At 54.7% G+C, this 22,960-nt stretch overlaps 1 protein-coding gene across 3 annotated transcripts in view; it reads right to left on the bottom strand.

Annotated features, from left to right (window-relative positions):
- LOC121167227 (polypeptide N-acetylgalactosaminyltransferase 6) overlaps positions 1-22,960 on the bottom strand; it is a 36,692-nt gene that overhangs the window by 11,710 nt on the left and 2,022 nt on the right. Inside the window, exons 2-4 of one of the 3 annotated variants that reach the window (XM_040996632.1) lie at positions 17,550-17,791; positions 11,691-12,240; positions 10,175-10,347 (exon numbers count right to left, since the gene is read on the bottom strand). In XM_040996632.1, the coding sequence (XP_040852566.1) occupies positions 10,175-10,347; positions 11,691-12,181 (664 nt within the window). In that variant the 5' untranslated portion in view covers positions 12,182-12,240; positions 17,550-17,791. Of the gene's footprint in view, positions 1-10,174; positions 10,348-11,690; positions 12,241-17,515; positions 17,792-22,960 lie in introns of all 3 variants that reach the window. The other 2 variants (XM_040996633.1, XM_040996631.1) reach the window with 2 other exon arrangements.

Raw genomic sequence — 22,960 nt, 5'->3', positions numbered from 1 at the left:
TGCAACAGCTGTGGTTAGGCTAGAGTCAGAACCAGGAGCAAGGAATTCCATCGTGGCCTCACGACGGTGGCAGAGAACCAGTCACCCAAGTCCTCACTTCCTGTCTCCTGGCGTCTCCATCAGCAGGAAACTGCAGCCCAAGTACTGAACCCAGGCCCTCCAATGCGGGGGGCTAGCATCTTGGCTCCCTCCCCAGCAGCCTCAACTTTCTGGCACTTCCACTGCCCTAGGCATTCCGCTGCAGCTGAGGGCATGGGGCTGGGGCCGCACCCACCTGGCTGGGCGCCCCAGGGACTGCCCCTGCTATTCACAGACTGCGCCCTGGAACTGTCTTTGGTCTTGAATCAAGTGCAGACGCCTGGCAGAGGCTCTCCGATGCCTCCCTCAGGCTCTACCACCCTTCACAGGTGTGGCCACGTAGCCAGTCACGTCACAGCGACTCCCCGTGTGCCAGGCTCCTCCGTGTGGGTTTGCACGAGCAAGACGCACACACCAGGGTTGACTTCTGGCTGGCGGTTCCAGCAGCAGCGAGTCTGACTCTAACCCTCTGCCTAAGGGATTCTTCAAAAAGATGAAAACCCGCCAAGCGGCTCCTTCAGTGATGTTTAAAACAAGAATGCATCCCAAGTGCTTACTGCAGCCAGGCCCGGCCCAGGGGGATCGGGGTGCCAGGCTGAGGAACGAACCGTTTGCAGCTGGGCCTGCAGAGCCAAGGCTGTGAAAAGGCCAACCTTCCTGCATTTGAGTCGGGGAGGGGAAGCTTTTTCAAGATAAAATATTTTTTAAACATTTACGTATTTATTTGAATAAGCAGGGTAACCCAAGACAGAGGGCTACCACAGCCAGAGCTAGACCAGTGCAAAGCCAAGAGCCAGGGAGCCTCTGGATCCCCTAAGCCCTTGCCCATCCTCTGCTGCTTTTCCAGGAACATCAACAGAGAGCTGGGTGCGATGTGGGGCAGGTGGGACTTGAACCGGTGCTCGTGTAGGAGATGAGCAAAGATCCGGGTGTTGAACCCAGGCAGGCCTGCCAATGTGGGTTGCAAGGGAGGTCCCGAATCCGGCAAGGGTGGTCTAAGCAGCTGTGCTACAGGGCTGGCCCCCAGAGAAAGCTTGCTGAAGAAGGTGGTGGTGGGGAGTCCCTGCTGAAATCTGCAGCCCCTTCCATCCAGCCCCACTGGCCTGCCTTCTGCCCCATAAGGACACCACGCCCCAGGGCCTGGACAGCGGTTGGGGGGGACACCCCGAGAGCCCCTCTTGGCACCTCTGACTCCAGGAACTCCCCACGGGCCCTGGAGTTGAGCGTGCAATCCTCGGAGCAGCAGCAGCAGAACAGGCTGCCTGCGGCTGCAGAGGCACAGGATGGAGGCGGCCAGCGTGGCTACCTGCTTTGGGAGCCATGGTCTTACGCTACACGCAGGGTTTTGCACACTGGCAGATCTGGAGCTCAAGTTCACGGTTACTGTTGATCCCATGCGTGTTCGGGGATCCCACTCACTCCCTGCTCCTGCGTGTGTCCTCACTGCTTCCAAACACCCGTGTGCCAGGGGCCGAACCAGGGTGGCCTGCAGGCTGGCTTCTGACTTCACCTTCTCCTTAAAGTGCGGTCACCTTGGCAAGGACTAAAGGAGTTTGGGTTTCAAGGCAGTCTGCCGTCTCCTTCGATCACCAGGCCCTTGGGACCTGGCCACGTGTGAGACCTCGGGAAGGGGAGGGATTTGGCACCAGCTGGAATGCCCACATCTGAGTCCCCGCTCTGACCCCTCCGCTCTGGGCTCTGCTGCTCTGCACCCTAGCACGCAACAGTGGACAACAATGGCTCAGGTACCCTCAAGGGATGCAATTCTCCCGAACAGGGCACTCCAGGTCTTCCTCAGTTTTTATGGGTACTGACCTGGCAGTCACCTATACCCCCACTTCCTGCAGGAATGGGGTCTTGTGTCTCTCTGGGGGCCATGACATAAGGAGTTAAAATGAGCTTCCCCAGCACCAGGCGTCTGCATCTTGGGGGGGGGGGGTCTCAGTATGCATCTGTACATGCATTGGCACCCTGGGCACCGAGGGCCTGCAGCCCCCTGCTGGCAAAGAGCTCAGCTTCTTCCCCCAGGGAGCGGAGGGAGCAGCCCCCGCAGGACTGTCCAGAGAACAGGAAGCTCACGGCAGCCATGATAACCCTGGGAGGAAGTGGCTTTTGTGGTGAGAGACTGAAGTACTATGCTGTGAACCCTGACACAGCCCCTCCGCCCACACCTTCCCTCCAGCCCCAGGTGGCATAGCTGCTTTGCAAAGGCTGCCAGCCCCCGGGCCTGCAAGGCGGAGTGCCAAGGCCTGCCTGGCTCGCTGGTTTACTGCACCCGTTGCTGGGCCACGGAGCTGAGCAGGCAGCCACGGATGAGCCTTCCACACGTGTGCCAGGTGGGAGTCATTCAACAGCACCCCCCCACCCAACACACACACACACACACACACACCCGCCCTCTGGCGACACATGGGCGACACCACCCAAGTGGTTTGACATGTGGTAGCTCCCAGGTCTCCTCCTGGACTAACAGAACCACAACCCAATGTCCGCACTACACCGCACTCAGGACTTCCGGCCCAGATCTGTGCCCTCGCTCTGCCCTCCGCAGCGTCCCTCCTCCCTCCAGCCGCTCCGCCTGGTCCTCTCCCCTCCCCACCGTCACCCTCGCCTCCTGGCCTCAGTTCCACATCAGTGTGCCCAGTCTGTTCTTGACTTGGCTGCTGCAGGGAACAGATCTGAACTACACACCAGACCACACCTGCACAGTGGTCTCTAATTGCACGGCAAGCCAGGAGCAGCCATCTGGTCGACCAGTTGGGTTCTATATCCAAGTATCATGGGAGACTCCAGCTCTGCATCTTGTCAATGCAGACCTTGGTGGAAAGCATTAGTTGGGTCTCTGACACCCATGTGGGAGACCTGAATTGAGTCCCCAACTTTGGCTGTTGTGGCTATCTGGGGAGTGAACCAGCAGATGGAAGTTCTGTCTGTGTGGGTCCACCTGTCTCTGACTCCTGAATAAAAATAAAGAAAAATCAGTGGCCAGTGTTGTGGCGCAGTGAGTCAAGCTGCCATCTGTGATGCTGGAATGGTGACCAAAGGGCCCGAGCCCCTGCCATCCCATGGGGGAGATGCAGACGGAGTCTCAGGCTCCTGGCTTTGGCCTGGTCCAGCCCTGGCTGCTGTGGGCATCTGCAGAGTGAACCAGAGGATGAAAGTGCCCACGCTTTCTCTCTCTCTTTCCCTCCCTCCCTGCCTATTACTCAGCCTTTCAGATAAATATTTAAGTATTTAAACAGTCCAAATAGTAGGATGGTTCCCTACAAGACAAACCAAAAAAATCGAACAGAATGACCACATGGTCCAACAACTGCACTCCTGGGTGGACCAGCAGCATGCCACGTGTCCGGCAGCCTTGCTCAGGGCAGCCACGGGTGGGAACAGCCCAAATGCCCAAATGCCCGTCAACGGACACGGGCATCCCCAAGCCCTGCTCTAGCCACACTACGGAATGTCACACAGCCTCAATCAGCAGGCAGACTGTGACAGAGACCACGACACGGCTGACCCGGAGCCATCACGCTTAGGGTTTGCCCCACAGCAAAGGGCAAAAGCTTCAAGATTCCTCTTGTGCGAAGCCCCATGGTGGTCAGACGCAGAGGACAGCGGGTACCAGGGCCTGCAGGCAGGGCAGGGCTCCTGTTCAGCAGGCACGGAGTTCCCCTCTCTGCAAAGGAGAAATCTCTCCGGAGGACAGTTGTCGTGATGGCTGGACAAGCCCAGGAATCTATCTGGTGCCACTGGACCGTGCTGCCAGCATTCGGAAATGGTAAAACTGGTGACACATGTAAAGACCATACGGCGGGGCCATCCCTTCCTGGCACTTCTCTCATCTCCCCTTGCACCTGCACCGGGCCTCTCTGCCCCATTGGCAGCGAACCTGGGGCCTCTGCACACACTGCCTGCCCTCTGGGCACTCAGAATAGCTTCGCTTGGCTACGTGGACCTCAGGAAGACCTTCCCCATTCACGGCCTGTCACCCTGCATTCCGTACTCCTTCCGCCCCTGTTGAGTTTCACACCGATCATCATCTGGGATTATTCACTCTGTCTTCCCAAGTATAAATGTCTGCTCTAAGAAGACAGACTGCTTGCCCAAACGGGCCAGGACAGCGTTCCCGGGATCCGACCCAGGGGCTCACATGCAGCAGGTGGCTAACAAATGCTGAGGCATCAAATCAAGACACGCCTGCCTTCATGGACTTTCTTTTTGTGGTGGGCTGTCCCCTTCCTCCCTGGCACTGGAAATCTAGAGACAAGAGCATCTTTCCTCGTCAGGGTGACTTCCCAGCTCATTTTTCTTTTACTTTCGTCTTATGTCCCTACCTGCCGTATCTTGTCCAGCCTCAAACCTAACTGCAATTGGGAACTTTTTGGCGAATCTCCACAAAAGGGTAAAAGAACAAACACATCAGAGGGGTTCATCTACCATCCGCCGGCCCCGGCTCAGGGGTTGGGCCTTGGTCCATAGTCTCAGACCCATTCCTGGTCACTCTCCATTTGTAAGTGTCATGAGCAAACTGGCAGATGAAATGACATTTTGGAATAGGAGACTTTATGGGGAGAAATGAAAAAAAATGTGGAAATGGAAACTTTTTTTTTTACATAAAATTTAAGCCATGGGAATGAAGCTGCTGCTTAGGATGCCCATGTTAGCATCCCACATCAGGGCGCCGGTTCGAGTCCCAGATGCTCCACTTTGATCCTGCACCCTGCTAAGAATGCCCCTGGAAAAGCAGACTGCTCACACGGGAGACCCGGGCGGAGTTCCAGGCTCCTGGCTGCACCTCAACCATTGACGCTATCTGGGGAGTGAACCAGGAGATGGAAGATCTTTTTCTCTTACCCTCTTTCTGTCACTTTATCTTTTGAATAAGTCAATAAATCTTTTTAAAAGCAAAGGTAAATAAGTTGAAGAAACTTTTTTTTTTTTTTTAAATTGAGGACACACGGTTAATAGAGGCAGTCTCCTGTATTATAACCCAAACACAGAGCTAGGGCTGGTGCCGTGGCAGAGCACACCAAGCCTCTGTCCATGATGCTGACATCCCATGTAGCTGTTGGTTCGCGTTCTGGCAGCTCCGCTTCCCATCCAGCTCCCTGCTTGTGACCTGGGAAAGCAGTCGAGGACGGCCCAAAGCCTTGGGACCCTGCACCCACGTGGGAGATCCAGAAGAAGCTCCTGGCTCCTGGCTTCAGATTGTCCCAGCTCTGGTCAGTGCAACCATTTAGGAAGTGAACCTGAGGATGGAAGGTCTCTCTCTTTCTCGCTCTCTGTCTCTACAAATGTTTCAAATAATAATAATAATAAATCTTACTAAGGAAAAACAAAGCCCATACAGAGACAAAGAGAGGTGTGCTGGCCACTGTGCCTGTGTAACAGACCCCGAGAAGTTGGGATCCAGCTAGAACCAGAGCCCCTCATCGGCTCCTGGACCACAAAGGGGGGCCTCGCAACAGTGGGGGCAAGGCACAACTCTTCAAGAACGTCCTGCAGCCCTGTTGCCCCCCTCACGCCTCGCGGGAGCCTCAGGAGGCCCTGAGGGGAACTGCTGCTCCCAGTCTTGACCAGGGGATACGGAGCAGGGAGACCCTGAAATGTTCCCACATGTCCCCTGCCCCGGCGCAGGGCCCACAGCCAGCATCCTTTCTGATCTCATGGCTGTCTCCCTTCCATCCCCTGACCAGTCCCACCTCCTCTCTGTTCCACAAGGAGCCTGCGTATCAAGGGGCCTGGTCACATTGCTCCTCTTCCTGGAGCTCAGGAGTCTGCCTGCCCCCCGCCCAGCCCCCATCCACCTGCTGAATTCCCGCAGGAGGGAGGCCTGGGCTCCAGGTTCCACAGCCTCCCCAGGGCAGCTCAGGGCTTTACATAGAATATCCCCGTGGGCACAAGCGCTCCTCTGGCCAGCGTGGACTGATTCCAGAAGCCGGTAGAATGTGCCAGACCAGGATTGACTCCTGGCTGCTGTGCCCTCGGTTCTGACTCGGAGGAAAGACAGACAAGGCCCAGGGCCTGGCATGGGTCTGCGCCCCACCCCAGACCATGGGATCAAATGCTCAGACACTCACGGTCACAGGGCCACCTCCAGCTGCCTTGACAGGTGGACAGAGAGCGGGGACATTGTATCTTGGCGGGGACACAGTCCTCACTTGTTGTGCGTTGTAATGAGAGCCGGTTAATCTGATCAAACAGTCAGATGTGGGAAATTTTATCCTGCCTTGGGCTGCCCGGATTTCTGTCCCTTCACACTGAACGGCGATAAAAGCATCTCGCAGTTTGCAGGCCATCCACGTACGGCCTCTCTGAGGGTCGACAAATCCCGGGCATTCCCGCAAACACGTGGGGGCTGCCGATCGCTGTGTGCCGTTGTAGCAAGGGGCATACAGCCTTCTTTTTTTCTTTCTTAAGATTCATTTACTACTCTTGGAATCACAAAGAAGAATCACAGAGAGAGGGAGATGCAGAGAGAAAGATCTTCCATGCTCTAGGAAACTCCCCAAAAGGCCACAATGGCCAGGGCTGAGCTGATCTGAAACCAGGAGCCAGGAGCTTCTTCTGGATCTCCCAAGTGGGTGCAGGTTCCCAAAGCTTTGGGCTTCCCTTAATTGCTTTCCCAGGCCGCAACTAAGGAGCTGGAAGGGAAGTGGAGCAGCCGGGATACGAAACGGCATCCATATGGGATTTTGACACTCGCAAGTGGAAGATTAGCCTATTGAGCCATGGCACTAGGCCTGGGGAGTGCCGTTTTCAACAGACACAGACAGAGGCCAGGCCCCAAGAGGAAAGCATGCCTGCTTGAGGTGTTCATTTACATTTATTTATGAAACTCATTTACTTATAAGCGTATTTATTTGAAAGACAGCTAGAGACACGTTCTCCATCAGCTGGTTCACTCCCTTAAAGGCCTACCGAAGCCAAGCCAATGTTGGAAGCCCAGAGCTCCATCCGGCCATCCCACATTGCTCCCTCCTCAGCGCTCATTAGCTGGAAGGCGCAATCAGAAGCAGAGCCGAGATTCCAACCCAGACACTTCAATATGACACACCGGGAGTTCTGCACCAGTGTCTTTGTTGGGCCTGGCACGGTAGCCTAGCAGCCAAAGTCCTCACCTTCCACGTGCTGGGATCCCACATGGGCGCCGGTTCATATCTTGACTTCCTATCCAGCACACTGCTTGTGGCCTGGGAAAGCAGTCAAGGACAGCCTGAAACCTTGGGACTCTGCATCTGCGTGGGAGACCCGGAAGAAGCTCCGGGCTCCTGGCTTTGGAAAGGCGCAGCTCCAGCCACCATGGTCACTTAGGGAGTGAATCATCTGATGAAAGATCTCCCTGTCTTTCCTCCTCTCAGTATATCTAACTTTGCGATAAAAATATGTAAATCTCTTTTTAAAAAAAGAAGATTAATTTTTTAATTTGAAAGAGAGACACAAAAGGACCTTCCGTCTGCTGGTTTACTTCCCAGTTCACAGCCAGGGCTTGGGCAGGCCAAAGCCAGGAAGAGCCAGAAGGAGCCAGGAGGAGCCAGGAGGAGCCAGGAGCTCCAACTAGACTTCCCACATGCATGGCAGTGACCCAAGCAGCTGGACCATCCTCTGCCTCCTTCCTGGGTGCATGAGCAGGGAGCAGGATCAGAAGTGGAGGAGCCGGGACTTGAACCAGCACTGACATGGAATACGGGTGCCTGGAGTTCCACAGAGCCTGCTCTTAACCAGCATCTTAACTTGGTGTGTGAGACACCTGTTCAGACAGGTGCTTCTGAGATGTTGCAAGCGGCCCTTGCGAGCGAAGCCAGGGAGGCAGGGAAGAGACAAGCCTAAACTACAGCACACCATCTCAGGCTTCTGGGTCACCACCACGTCTACCCTAGGCAGGCTGCTCTCCTCTGGGTAGATTGGCTTTTTTTTTTTTAAGTGAAAATTTTACAGTTCATTTATTTATTTCAAAGGCATAGAGACACAAAGGCAGAAACAGAGAGAGCCCCTATGTGCTTGTTCACTCCCCAATGGCTGAGGCTGAGCCCGAACTCAAGTTGTGTGTGAGCTAAGAACTCAGTCCCAATCTGCACCGTGGGGAGCAGGCACCCAAACTACTTGAATCATTACCGTTGCCTCCTGGGGCCTGAATTTGCAGGACACGAGAGCAGCGTGGGGACCCGAACCCAGATACTGTGATCTATGGCAGGGTGGCATCTTGATAGGGACATCAAATGCCTGCCCCACCGAGGCTGCTGCTGCTGCCAGCCTGCTATGTGGCTCTTGTCTGCCTGGTCGGGCACTTGTGTCCTGTGGCCTCAGGGTGTTCTGGGTGATGAGGGCCAGCAGTTTGGAACCCTTTAGCACCTGTGGTCCAGGGGTGGGGGTGTGAAAGGGCTTGGTGTGACAGGAGGGACAACTGGTATACCTGCCCCTATGCCATGGCCATCAAGATGCCCTGAAGGCCATGCCCCTTTCTGGGGGCCTCCTGCTGGCACCACTTGTCCACCACACCCTCTCACTGCATCCCTGCCCTGGCGTGGCAAGTGCTGCTCAGTGGCCTCCTTCCCTGGGTAGATGGGGGTTCCCTGAGGACAGGGATTTCATGGGGCTCTCATTCAGCTGTTAACAGCTTCGGCCCCACTTCCAGAGCACCGCATGCCCAAGGGCAGGAGAGAGCTGGCACCAGATGCCACCTGCAGGAAGACGCCCACATTACTCCTGCCTCAGCCGCTGTGCCCAGCCTCTTCTTGAGTCATGGCCCCTACAGCCTGCTCCCAGTGTTGGTAAGAACTTTCTTTCTGGACTCTGAGTCCTCGGCCTCTGTTCTGGCCCATCTCCTTTCCTCCAGCTTTTGGTCCAGAGGTCACGACACTTAGGTCCCACATCGCAGTGCTCAAGTTCAATTCCCAGCTCCAGCTCCTGACTCCAGCCTCATGCTCAGGCAAACCCGGGAGGCAATGATGGCGGCCCAAGAAGTCGGGTTCCTGCCACTCAATGGGAGATGCACCTTAGGTTCTTGGCTCCCACTTTGGCCAAGCCCCGTAGGCCTAGTGTGGACAGCTGGGAAATGCTGCAAGCTGTGTGTGGGTGTTTGTGCATATCCATCTTTCTCTATCTACCAAATAATTATACTTAAATTATAAGTAAACCAGCCAAACAGAACGAAGCCACCACAGTCTGAGCTGGGGTGACTGCAGCCTAGTCCCTTCCCACAACCCCTCATCTCTCAGTACGCACGTTAACCTGGCATGAAGGACAAACATCAGCTCAATCTCTTTTTAGTCCCGCCTCCTGAGACAAACCCACGCCCCAGCGGCACCAGAGACCCCAACAAAGCATGCCTGCCTTCACACCCTGCCTCTGCCCTCTCCTCTTCTGGGAATGCCCTCTGGGGCACTCCCCATCCAAGGCCCAGCTCCAAGGTTACCAGGCCTGTGGACCAGTCCCAGCCATGGCCAGGAACATAACAGAACCAATGCTTAGGGCCCGGCTCGTGGCGTGGCACGAGACACTTTCACCTGTGGCATCAGCATCCGATAGGGGTAGCAGATCGAGTCCAGGCCACTCGATTTCCAATGCAATTCCCTGCTGATGCATCTTGGAGAAGCAGTCGAAGACAGCCCAAGTGCTTGACCCCTGCACTCATGGGGGGACCGAGAAGAAGCTCCTGGCTTTGGGCTGGTACAGCCCCAGGCACTGCGGCTATCTGGGGAGTGAACCAGCAGATGCAAAATTTCTCTCTCTGTCTCCACCTCTCTCTCAACAATTCTGCCTTTCAAATAACAAAAATAAATCTTTAAAAAAAAAATATATATATATATATATAAAGAGCTTCAAGCAAGAAATATGGTCTCACAGACTCCTACCCTCTGGTCTTACCTCTAGTCTCCAGCTTGGAGGTGAAAGTGGAGTGCAACAAAACCCAAGCTTGTTCTAGGAATGTAAGGTGCCTGTTCTCCCGTCCCCCACCTGCCTCCTTACTGCTCCTGGACCTTCTGGTGGGCTGTGACACCAGGGACCTGGTCAGGAGCCGGCACCTGGCTCCCTCGAGGGAAGCTGCCACCTTCCCAGAGCGCCCGTGGCAGGCCCTGGCCTGGGGCCCGTCTCGCCTCACCGTCTGTGCTGGCATCATCCACCAGGATGATCTCCCGCAGCAGGATGGCAGGGGCGGTGTGCAGCACGCTGTACACCGTCCGCAGCAGCGTGGACCACGCTTCGTTGTGGAACACGATGATGACGCTCGTGGTGGGCAAGGGTGGGCAGCGCCGGAACTTCTGGTCGACACATCTGGAAGGAGCAGAGGATGGGCAGATGTGCACAGCTGTCCAGAACCCTGTCCAGGTGGGGTAGCAGGGACGTGGGAGGGCCTTGTTCCCTGTCCCCAGCTCCCCTCACATCTGCACCTGCTCCTGGCCTCTGCCCAGGCCCAGCTCCTCCCTGCCCCATGGGCTCTCTACAGGGAGCAAGCAGCCCTGTGATGTATGCATGGCGGAGTGTGATCCGACCCCGAGCCCTAGTGGGCAGACTTGGCCACCTGAGCAGAGTGGCCGCTGCTCATGGCGGGGAGCTAGGAGAGGCTCTTCCCCACTTCCTCAGCACCTCCCTGCACTCTGATGCTATGGTCACCAATGGCTACCTATCTCCTCTGACCTCTCCTTGATCCCTCGGGGGGCGCCTGGCCATGCTGCCACCATGGGGTGGGAGGAGGAGCAATGCTGACTTGAAGGTAGCACGTGGCCCCTCTGCTGGCCGTGAGATCCCTCATGGTCCCCCCAGGGAGTCCCCTGCTTGCTCCAGGGCCTCCTCTCTGCCTAGCACCCTTCTCTGTGAAGACCTCCTGCTGGCACCAAGGGACAATTCATTCTAGACCCAAAAACACTCCAGTGTGAAGCTCTCCAGACCCATGGGGGCTGTCACTGCAGTGTAGTAGGTTAAGCTTTCGTACAGACACTGGTTCAAGTCCCAGCTGCTCCACTTTACACTCAACTCCCTGCTAACGTGCCTGGGAAAACAGCAGAAGATGGCTCTGCCACCCACGTGGGATCCCAGGCTTCTGTCTTCAGCCTGGCACAGCTCCAGCTGGTGTGGCAATTTGGGGAGTGAATTAGCAGATGGAGGATTTCTCTCTGTTGCTCCCTCTCTCTGTAACTTTGTCTTTCAAATAACAAAATAAAATCATAAAAAAAAAGAGGGGTCAACACTGTGGCATAGTAGTTTAAGCTTCTGTCTGCAGCACTGGCATACTATATGGGTGTTAGTTCAAGTCCTTGTCGCTCCACTTCTGATCCTGCCCCTGGGAAAGCAGTGGAGGATGGCTCAAGTGCTTGGGCCCCTGCATCCGCATGGGAGAGCCAGAAAAAGCTCCTGGCTTTGGGCCAATCCAGTTCTGGCTATTACAACCATCTGGGAAGTGAACCAGTGAATAGAAGATCTCTCATTGTCTCTTCATCTCGCTCTGCAACCCTGCCTTACAAATAAATATATATATATATATATTTTAAGGAAAGCAATGAGGGCTCAGCAGCAACCCTTGTCTCTGTTCTCAGCCTGGCAGCTCTCTGCCTGGCACTGGGCCCGGGGCCTTTGCCACACGGGCCTCCCTGCTCCGATGCCAGCTGCTTGCTACTCACTCTGGAGGCCGGGTGTCTGGGCCCAGGGCCCTCTGCAGGGAGATGCGGTCGCTGGCGAAGGCGTTGAAGCAGTGCTTTTTGTAGCCCTCCTCTTTCTCCTGCTTCTCCTGCGGCGTCCACTCGCTCTTGTGGAACGCCTTCCCGTCTGCTCCGGGGCTTTTGGGGTCCTGCGGCGGCCGCTCCCAGAAGGGCTTCAGTTCAGCAGGGCTATAGAAGCCGGGCAGGCAGGAGCGGTTGGTGGGAGCCTGTGTCTGCTGGGGCTCCGGAGCCCGGATCTGCAGCTTGGGCATGGAGTCCCGGAGGTTGTTCATGGCGCCCAGCATGAGGTCCAGCATGTGGCCCTTCTGGCCCACCAGTGAGTTCAGCCACGGCTTCTCGGTGGCCTGCTCCCTGCTGCTCACGTCCCGTTGCATGATGAAGAGGAAGAGCAGGAAGGCACTGCCGGCCACGGCCAGGCGCAGTGGCATGTGGCGCCTGCGGAGCAGCCTCATGCTGCAGGACTGGGAGTCCGGCCCTGGAAGCGGCGCGCTCTGTCCCGGCCGGCCTCAGCCTGAGAAGGGAGCGGAGTGAGACAGCAGTGAGCCGAGGTCGGGGTGGGGTCCATGGGGTGCTGCATCGTCGGGGACCCCAGTCAGAGGAGCTGTCACTGCCTGCCTGGTGGCATTGCTTCACACAGCCACAATCACCCTAGGCCTCAATTATCCTTTTCTATAAATTGAGGACACCGGATCCAGTGTTTTTTATTTCTCACAGCAATAGACTTACATCACTGGCACACTGAAATTCTATGTGAATAATCATTTTCTTAAACCTCATTTATTTAGTTTGCAAGCCAGAGAAAGAAGAGAGGAGGCAGGGGACAGGAGGGGACAGAGAGATCTTCCATCTGCTGGTCCACTCTCTAAATGGCCACAATGGCCAGAGCTCAGCTGATCCGAAGCCAGGAGCCAGGCGCTTCTTCTGGATCCTTCATTTGGGGACAAGGTCCCAATGACTTCATCCTCTGCTGCTTCCCCAGGCCATAAGCAGACAGTTGGATCAGAAGTGGAACAGCCAGGACTTGAACCAGCGCCCACATGGGGTGCTGGTGCACAGGCAGAAGATAGGCCGGATAAGCCACTGGCTCCATGAAAAGTTTCTTCTAATAATAATACAAAAATTATTTATTTGACAGAGCTTCCATCTGCCGATTCATTCTGCAAATGCTCTGGGACTGCCACCAGGAGTCAAAGCTCCATCCACGTCTCCCATGTGGGTGACAGCATCACCTGTGCCTCCCAGTATCTGCCCTTGCAGGAAGCTGGAGCTGGGAGCCGGAGCCGGGGTTATCTCCGCGTAGAAAGGCAGGCTCAGCTAAACACCTGCCCCGACAGGAAGCAACTCAATCGACAGAGCCACTTGGGAAAACAACCTGGTCCTAGCAAGTAAAAAGTCAGATGAACCAGTATTTCCAATGCAAGTTTCATTTCCAAGATAAATTGTGGTTCCTGTACACCAGGAGGCACAGATAAGAATATCTATGACAGCGCGGATTGAAGTGGCACCACCGGGCAACCAGGGGATGGGGATGGGCCACACGTAAATCCGCCAGCGGGAGAATGCGTGAAACAGCTGCACCCTGGGTTTCCCTACAGCCCTGACACACAACAAGCCACTTCTCCCTATAGCGATGCAGACCGAGGTTGGCTGAGGGAAAAAAAAAATAAAGTTGCAGAAAGATACACAGGATGATCTCATTTAAGAGGGAATGGGAAAGCTTGCAAGAAGTGCAACAATGTACTGCACATACACGCCAGGAGACTAGAGGATGGAGCAGGTGTTTGGCGCACCAGCTGACCAGTGCAGATGCTGCTCGGGTGACACCTGCCGCCCACAGTGAAGCGCCTGAGCTGAAATGCAGGTCCACTTCTGGTCCGGCTTCCTGAAGATGTGCATGCTGGGAGGCAGCGGGTGACCGTCCCTTGGGTCCCTGACACCTACACAGGAGATGAGGACTGAGTTCCTGGCTCCCAGCTCTGGCCTGACGCGGTCCTGGCTGTGGTATTTATCTAGAGGAGTGAACCTGTGATGGAAGATCTCTCTGTCTGCCTTTCAAGTGAGGCAAAATTAAAAAAAAAAAAAATACAATCTCTAAAGAAATTCTACAACTAAAGTCTCTGAAGAGTGAGGAAAAGTTCTAGAAGTAAGGCGCATATATATATATATATATATTTTAACTATGATTTATTTATTTTTATTGAAAAGTCACATATACAGAGGAGGAGAGACAGAGAGGAAGATCTTCCGTCTGATGATTCACTCTCTAAGTGATCACAACAGCCAGAGCTAAGCCAATCTGAAACCAGAAGCCAGGAGCCTCCTTCGGGTTTGCAATGCAGGTGCAGGGTCCCAAGGTTTTGGGCAGTCCTCTACTACCTTCCCAGGCCACAAGCAGGGAGCTGGATGGGATGTAGGGCTGTCGGGATTAGAACTGGTGGCCCTATGGGATCCTGTGCATGCAAGGCGAGGCTTTTAGCCGCCAGGCTGCTACGCTGGGCCCAGGCATATTTCTTGCAGTGGACAGTGCCTACTGATGCTGTCCTTCGTTCTCATGTACCACGTGTACGGTACACACCTTCTTCTGCATTTCCTTGCATTTAGTAAACAGAATTTTGTTTGCTGGAACCATGGCACATCACACTAAGCCTCTGCCTGTGCTGCTGGCATCCCATAGAGGTGCTGGTTTTTTGAGTCTTGGCTGCTTCACTTCCGACTCAGCTTCTCTTCATGCCTGAGACAGCATTGGAGGCTGGCTCAAGTCCTTGGGACCCTGCACCTGTGTGGGAGACACAGAGGAAGCTCCTAGCTCCTGGCTTTGGATTGGCTCAGGTCTGGCTATTGTGATCATTTGGGGAGTGAACCAGTAGCTGGGAGATGTCTCGTTCTCTAAGTAACTCTGCTTTTTAAATACAATTTTAAAAATCTCAGGCCCAGCACAATAGCCTAATGGTTAAAGCCCTGCCTTGCATGTGCTAGGATCCCATATGGGCATCTGTGTCCCAGCTGCTCCACTTCCCATCCAGCTCCCTGCTTGTGATCTAGGAAAGCAGTCGAGGACAGCCCAAAGCCTTGGGACCCTGCACCCGTGTGGGAGACCTGGAAGAGCTCCTTGCTCCTGGCTTCAGATCAGCTCATCTTCGGCTGTTGCAGCCACTTGGGGAGTGAACCAGAGGATGAAAGATCTTCCTCTCTGTCTCTCCTTCTCTCTGTAAATCTGCCTTTCCAATAAAAGTAAATAAATCTTTAAAAAATTTGAGAGAACTTTTATAAAATCTGAGATTCCACGACAATACCTTCCAGGAGGGGTGTTCACTGGGCTGCCCAAGTTCAAGGGATTATTGGCAAGTGGCTACACCACATTCTAGAAGAATGCTGGGTGAGCCCTGGGGTTGATGGTAAGAGGGCTGCCCCCTACAGTATCAGCGCTGGCTTGCCTCCTGGGACGGTCACAAGGACGAACTTTGGAAAAGCAGCCCAGAGCTCAGTGGCACAAAGCAAGTCCTCAGAAGGTGTCTGTCCTTATCATCTGTAACTGGGTAATCCCTGGGTGCTTAGCTTAATCCCTCTAAGCCTCAATTTCCTTATCTATAAAATGGGTTTAACTAGAACCTATCTCACAGTGGCAAGGAGCCAATTGGAGAACATTAGTACAACCCTCGGCAGAGTGCCTGTCTGACATGGGAACCTGGACCAAGCAGCAAGGGTTTCCATTAGAAGGATGAGGCCCTGCTCAGAGGCCCTCCAGGGCTCCCCAGGCACCCCACTCACCCTCTTCTGCACATTTTGCTCAACAATAACTCCGCTGGAGCTCTTAGATGCACAAGTTGGGGAAGCTGATGCTGGCGCCCTGGAATCTGGACACCACACTGCTGTCTTTTTTTTTTTTTTTTAAGATCTATTTATTTGTATTAGAAAGGCATTTTTACAGAAAGAGAGAAAAAGATCTTCCACCCACTGGTTCACTCCCCACATGGCCGCAACAGCCAGAACTGAGCTGATCCAAAACAGGGAGCCAGGATCCTCTTCCAGGTCTCCCTCAGGTACGCAGGGCCCCAAGGCTTTGGGTCATCTTCCACTGCTTTCCCAGGGAGCTGCATGGAAAGTGGAGCATCTGGGACATGAACCGGCACCCATATAGGCTGCTGGCGCTTGACGGTGGAGGATTAGCTAGTTGAGTCATTGCAGCAACCCTAAGGTCTTGACCTCGGTGGACAGCAGGCCTCCTTCTGGGCTGGCTGGAGGGCGCGGTGGGATATGCACGTTCTCCCGTCAGTATCGACAGCACGAGGCAAGTAAGAGAGCTCTCTCTGAGCATCTTTCGCTGTCGAGTGGTGGGAGGAAAGACGTGATCACTCCACCAGCACCTGCTCATGTATTTGACACCTGCTAAGTGCCAGGCCCCTGGTGAGACATGAGAAATGCAACAATGAGCAAGTCCAGCCTCCTGGGAACACACACACACCGATGGCAAGTCAGACTTTCAACAGGGATCACCCAGCAAGAAGGCAGCCCAGGAAGGCGCCCTTGGGTGCTCTAGGATGGGGGTGGTACAAACCAAGCAAACGTGGGGAGGGCGATGTGTGTGGATAAGCGTGGCAAGGGGAGCAGGGCTAGGCAGGATGAAGTGAGTACAGGCCAAGCCCGGGGTGGCACGTGCAGAGGCCAGAGGGGGCACTTGGCATGGCCAGCCAGAGGCTGCACCTGGCTCAGGACCACGGGAGCAGCAGACGGTGAGCTCGGAGAGCGACTGAAGGCGAGTCATGAGAGCCTTGTTCGCTGTGCCAAGGAATTTGCCCTTGACCTCGGGTAAGCAGAGTAGCAAAGGAAGAGCCGGCCCTGTAGAAGGGGGCTGTAGGTAGGGGCAAGCACACAGGGCTTGCGCCTGCGTGGAAGCTGCGAGGTCTGGTAAAGTGGGGCCGGGGGCCGGAAGTCAGAGAGCAGCCACGGTGCTGCTGGTGGAGGAGGTGGCGGTACATGCAGGATGCTCGTGGGTGACAGGATGAGGCGGCTTCCCCGGTTTAGAACACAGAGGGAAACAAAGGGGCTTGGCATACAATTCCTTTCCCTAGAGAAGCTTTAAATCTCACCAGTGAACAATCAGTGGGAGGCCGGGCATGGCGGGGTAACCTAGTGGCTAAAGTCGTCACTTTGTGCATGCCCAGGATCCCATATGGACGCCAGTTCTAGTCCAGGCGGCCCCGCTTCCCATCCAGCTCCCTGCCTGTGGCCTGGGAAAGCAGTCGAGGACGGCTCAAAGCCTTGGGAGACACAGAAAAAGCTCCGGGTTCCTGGCTTCAGATCGGTTCAGCTCCAGCCACTGCAGCCACTTGGGGAGTGAACCAGAGGACGGAAGATCTTCCTCTCTGTATATCTGACTTTCCAATAAAAATAAATAAATCTTAAAAAAAAAAAAAAAGTACAAGAAGTAGAAGTGGGAGGAGACGGGGCAGGAAAAGACCTGGAGAGAAGCTGTCCGTCTCTCGGGCCCATGGAGAAGGATCGTGTTGCAAAGGAGGCTCCAGGAGGCAGAGGGGACGCGGCCGAGGGGCAGCTTCCTATCCCAGGGGTCAAGCTCACAGCTAGGCCCCCAGCTCAGGTGCTTCCACTTGAGCTCATCGCATCCATTCTGCCCAGACTGCAGAATGGATGGGACGCAGGAGAGGTGGCGTGTGTGCCTGCCGTGGCCCGCCCCACCCTCCTGCAGCTGGGTCTTTCTAGAAAACTTTCTGTCTACCCCTGCTCTGGCAAGAAAGAGCGAGCCCGGATACAAACAAAGGAACAGGTACCTTAGTCACTCGCTGTCACGCTGCTCAGACTCACCTCCTCCAGGAAGGCCTCCCTGACTGACCAGCTGAGATCACTTGCCTGGATCACCCCTACTCCCTCATCCTCGGCCAGCGGGCACTGCCTCGGGAGGTTTCTCTCGGAGGCGGTGAGGTTCCTCTGGGATGTTTCCTGGAGAAAGGCAAGAGCCGAGAGGAGCTCTTCCCGGCCTACAGCCTGGCTGCGTTCAAGCCAGTTTTCCGGAATAATCTGCAGAACCTCCAGCTACAGGACACATCCTGGAAAGAAAGGAGATCTGCAATTAGTGTGCGCGCTCCCGACACTGTTTGCTCAGCACACAGGGCCACGAGCGAGCGTCCCTTGGAACAGGCACGGACCACAAGAAGCCACGGGCTCCTGTTCTCTGTGCTCCTGCAGCGCAGGGCACTCAGGCTGGGGCGCCTACCGGCCCCCTCGCTCACCTCCTGCGTCTACCGAGCCATCACTCCCAGTGTTTTCCCTACGGCCACAGTCAGCCCTGGGCCTGCAACGCGCCAGCCCACATTCTCCCAATGCTGAGGTGGCATCACAAATCCCCTTCCTCTGAGAAGCCCTCCTGGACTGAACATGTTGGACCTCATCCTGGCTCTTCCGGCCGCAGCAAACCGCCGATTATAAATCATTATGGTGCTATAAAATAAATTTAGAGTGCTACAAATTTTCAGATGAAAAACAATTTTTTTTTAAAAGAAAGATTTATTTATTTGAAAGGCAGAGTTACACACAGGGAGAGACAAAGAAATCTTTCCCAAATGGCCCCAATAGCCTTGGCTCGGCCAGCCCAAAGCCAGCAGCCAGGAGCCTCTTCCGAGCTTCCCATGTGGCATCAGGGGCTCAAGGCCTTCCCCAGCACATTAGCAGGGAGCTGGATCAAAGTGGAGTAGCCGGTTCTCGAAACCCATACCCATACGGGATGCTGGTGGTGGCTTAGCACGCTATGCCACAACGCCAGCCCCCCAAAAGTTCTTTAAGACTAGTATAGAACAGAATGAAACAGAAAACATCACGAGCTGTCTTAGGACACCTGGACAGATATTCTTTAGTTTTAGTATTGATTTCAGTTGTTATTTATACACGCAGAGAAAATACCTGAAGTCTCAGAGCACGTTGGGCTTGAATAGCTTCAGACGTATAAATGCGATAGACTTAAAGAATGTTGTTGGGCCCAGCGCGGTAGCCTAGTAACTAAAGTCCTTGACTTGCATATGCCAGAATTCCATATGGGCGCCGGTGCATGTCCCGGCTGCCACACTTCCCATCTAGCTCCCTGCTTGCGGCAGAGGCCCGCACCTGTGTGGGAGATCCAGAAGAAGTTCCTGGCTCCTGGCTTCAGATCGGCTCAGCTCTGGCCGTTGCGGCCACCTGAGTAAGTCCCTAAAAAAATGTTTTGTAGGCAAGTTTTACCTAAATATGTTATGCTTTCATGTAGTTTTGTGAATGTTGAACACATTTTTATCTTCATTTTTTGTTTCAGCTCATTGACAAACATCGCCTCATACAAAATGAAACTAAAATTGTTATTCAAAATTGAGCAGCGGGTACTCTCCATGGGAGACCCGGCAGAAGCTCCTGTCTCCTGCCTTCACATTGGTCCAGTGCCAGCCGCTATGGCCATGTAAGCAAGGAGCCAGCAGATGGAAGATCTCTCTGTGTGTCTCCTCAACAACTATAATAAAAATAAATCTTTTAAAATAAGATTTATTTATTTTTACTGAAAAGGCTACACCAGTGCAAGAAAGTCCTCTCTCTCTTTGTTTCACTCTGTCGAAATAGGATGAAAATAAATAAATAAATGAAAACTTAAAAACCCAATGGTTAAAAACCGAGTGGCTAAAGTCCTCACCTTGCACGCACTGGGATCCCGTGTGGATATCAGTTCTAATCCCGGCAGCTCTACTTCCCATTCAGCTCCCTGCTTGTGGCCTGAGAAAGCAGTCGAGGCCTTGGGACCCTGCACCGGTGTGGGAGACCTGGAAGAGGCTCCTGGCTCCTGATCAGCACAGCTTTGGCCATTGCAGCCATTTGGGCAATCAGCAGATGGGAGAGCTTTCTCTCCTTCTCTCTTTATCTGACTTTCAAATAAAAATAAATCTTTAAAAATAAAATAAATCCTTTCAAGATTTGTGATGTAAAATGCATAAGGCTAGAGGTAAAAAGACATTTAAATAATTAAAATGTCAACGGATTTTTTTGGGGGGGGCAGTTTGTGGGATCAATACTTGCAATGTTGAAGTTTTGGGATGCAGATGTAGGTAGCAGGTCTAACTGTCACCCGTCTGACAGCCAGAGATACAGTTCAATTCCAGCAGGTTAAATTCTAGCATTTTCCAGGAAGCTTTCCTAGATTTCCCTGCAGGAAGAAGGCTCCTTGCCCAGCCTGCCTGCTCCCCAGCCTCACAGCCTGCCTCACCTTGGGTTGGAGGTGTCACTGGTCCCTCACCCACTAAGACAACCTATGGGGAGCTGAAAGGCCAGCCTGTCTCCACCTTTTTATCACTTGGCTCACATCTGGACCCCACAGATGCTACATAAGCTTTTGCTAACGACATGAAGTCAGCGGGCTTAACCTCAACCGCAAGCACCGGTTTCCCCTAACGGCGCCTGAAGACACGCCCCCCCACAAAGAGTTGAATTATGTGATGGTCTGCTGTGACAGATTTGCTTGCCACTTTTTTGCATTTAAATGCTCACAACGGCTAGGGCGGGGCTGAGGTCAGGAGCCTAGAGTCCAATTTGGGTCTCCCTTAAGCCATCACCTGCTGCCTCCCCAGAGTGCCCTTGCAAAGAGGAAACTTGAATCAGAGACCTGGATGCAGGATGCTGAGGTCCCAATCGGCAGTTTACCTGCTACGCCAAGTGCCCGCTCCTCACCGGCCATCTTGACCAGGCCTGTGTGCCTGAGACCAGGGCCCTCACGGTGCAGGGTGAGGCCGGTGCGGTCAGGTGATCCTAACCTTAACCTAGTGGCTTCCCCGCGGTTCACCACGCTCGCCTCCCATCCTGGAGAACCAGAGAGGGGACTGATTTGCAGACCAACCCCATCCCCAGGCTGAGCTGAACCCCGCTGCTTTCCTGGGCAGCCCCGCCCCACTCTCAGGCCCCGCCCTCCACCGTCACCTACCTAAGGACACAGATGCTTTCAAGATGAGGTACAGGCAAGCTTTTGAGAAAGTCAGGGTCAGCCACCCAGGGCCCACTCCCTGCCTGGCCAGGTGGCCTCCCAGCAACCCACTTTCTTCCTGTTTACCAATAGGGCCTTTTACCTCCGGGAGGGACACGTGGCAGCAGGAAGCCAACAGCCCACCCCCCCAGGTTCCCCAGGCGACGGTTCAATTACAGGTTTCTTCCCAAAGTGACTTGGCTGGCACAGCTCCCACCGGGGCTGCAGGTGCAGGCCCGCTGCTTGCTCCCAGGAAACACAGCCCTCTTCTCACCTCTGCGCTCACTCCACGAACACAGGAATGTTCCTGCTGCCCTCCCCACACCCCACTCTGACCCCATGGGTCACAGAGCCCCGGGATGCTCGCCCCTTGCCTGTAACTGCCCTCTAAGACACCTCAGTTGTTTTTTCCCCCCCAAGATTGCCAACTGCATCCTCTGTGGTTTCTCTTCCCAGGGAGATGTCCTGCAGGTTTTTTTCCGGAGCCCATGTGCAAGTTCAACTGCAACACAGCCCGCTTCAGTACACGTGTGCGCAAGATGTCAGGCTGAAATCGAACGGGGATTTTTTTCTCCTTTCCCCAATGGAAAACAATCAACCTGTCTGTGCTCTCCATGGCATAGGAGCACAGTGACTGGCATCAAGATAACCACTCACTAAGCATTTGTTGACTTGCCCCAAAGAAAAGTCACTGAGATGCAAAACAACAGGCGACAAAACAGGCATAGTTCATCAGCGCACCAGGTACTCGCTGGCTGCCCTGCTGGCCCTGGGTGGGACAGAGGTGGACAACTGGCTGCTACACCTGCCACAGCTGGGGAGCGGACAGGCTTCTGCGCAACAGTCACACTGCAAACAGGGGAGTCCGCGATGCTGCTGCCCAGCCCCTCGCTAGCCAGCCTTCCCCATCTCCCCACAGCCGGCCAGGGCACAGAACCACACAGTCCCTGCCCCACTCCCAGGCGGGAGGCCTTGAACGGCTGCTCACTGCAGGGCACTCCACACGCCACCCACCCCCAAATCCTGCTGACTCACGCCCTGCTCCTCTTTCTAGTCTGAAACCTCCTGCTTATCGCATCCAGAGGCCTGGCAGCAGCTGCCGTTGGCGGGCGGCTCCCCCGCACCTCCTTTCACAATCTCGGGAGAGCGCCTGTTCCCATTTGGATTCCTTTGGCCTGGGCGGCCTGCTTCCTGTTTGCTCTTTGCCCCCAAGCCTGAGCAGATGGCTAGGCATCTAGGCATCGGCTGTCATTTCCTCCTCTAAGCCTCTCCCTTACGGGACCGCTGGACAAGCCCCGTTTCTGCCTCTTTGACATCAGCTCTCGCAGGCCACGCGAAGCAGCACCCAGACCTATTTATCTGGCTTCCCCAGGCGGGGCTTCCTCCTTGTATCCTATAGAGGAAGGACCAACCAGCAAGCCGAGGCATTTGTCTCCTCTATTCCTTCTCCTGCTTGATCCTTAAATCCTGTTCTCTGAACTTCAACTTCGCACCCAAGCTGCCAGGCCCCCCGTGTCTGCAGCCTCCTCCATGCCATGTCACTGCTGGCCCTCTGTCCTCAGCTGTCCCTCACAAGCAGAGGTGAGCGGGGACGCTGGCTCTCATCCTTCCTTCATACCTCTCCCTGGGACTCCGGAACAGGTGCGCAGGGTCCAAGAGAAACACTCGCTGCCCTAGGGCTGTCAGGTGGCATCAAAGAGCCTTGCTAACCCGGGGTTCTACCTCGGACTGAGCCCGGCTTGTTACATGCCTTCGCACACAATTAAGCATTGAGCTCAGCTCGGAGACAGGCACTGCCCCGCACTTGACCTCCTGCCTATTCAATTCCTCACTCACATCTCCTCCAGCAACAGTTGACATTTGGGGCTTCCCCAGAGGCGCAGAGAGCAGTAGAAAGATCAGAGTTCCCCCAAGTTTATGGGCAGGCGGGCCATCTCCTGGCTCTCTGTCCTGCCTCCACCCCAGCCTCTGCGTCACTGACAGGACAGGAGGTGCTGGGGGCAGTCCCAGGAGGGTTAGCATAAAACCATGGTCATTTTTTTTTAACAGGACTGCTTACCCTAGCAAGTTCCAGCTGGATTCTCTGTTTTAGACAGAGACAACCAGGAGATGGGACAGTTAAAGATCTTGGCCAATGAAACAGCAGGGGCAGAATTTGCACTCAAGCCTGGGTGTCTCCAAAGCCTGCTTGCTTACCCATGACACCTCATTGTCTCGCATCCGGCTGGCCGGTGCCTGGAGCTGGGCC

This window comes from Ochotona curzoniae, unplaced genomic scaffold (assembly GCF_017591425.1).
Source record: "Ochotona curzoniae isolate NIBS_2020 unplaced genomic scaffold, NIBS_Ocur_1.0 patch35, whole genome shotgun sequence".
NCBI lineage: Eukaryota > Metazoa > Chordata > Mammalia > Lagomorpha > Ochotonidae > Ochotona > Ochotona curzoniae.
Note: the sequence above shows the minus strand (reverse complement) of the source record. Positions and strands in the feature narration are given on the sequence as shown.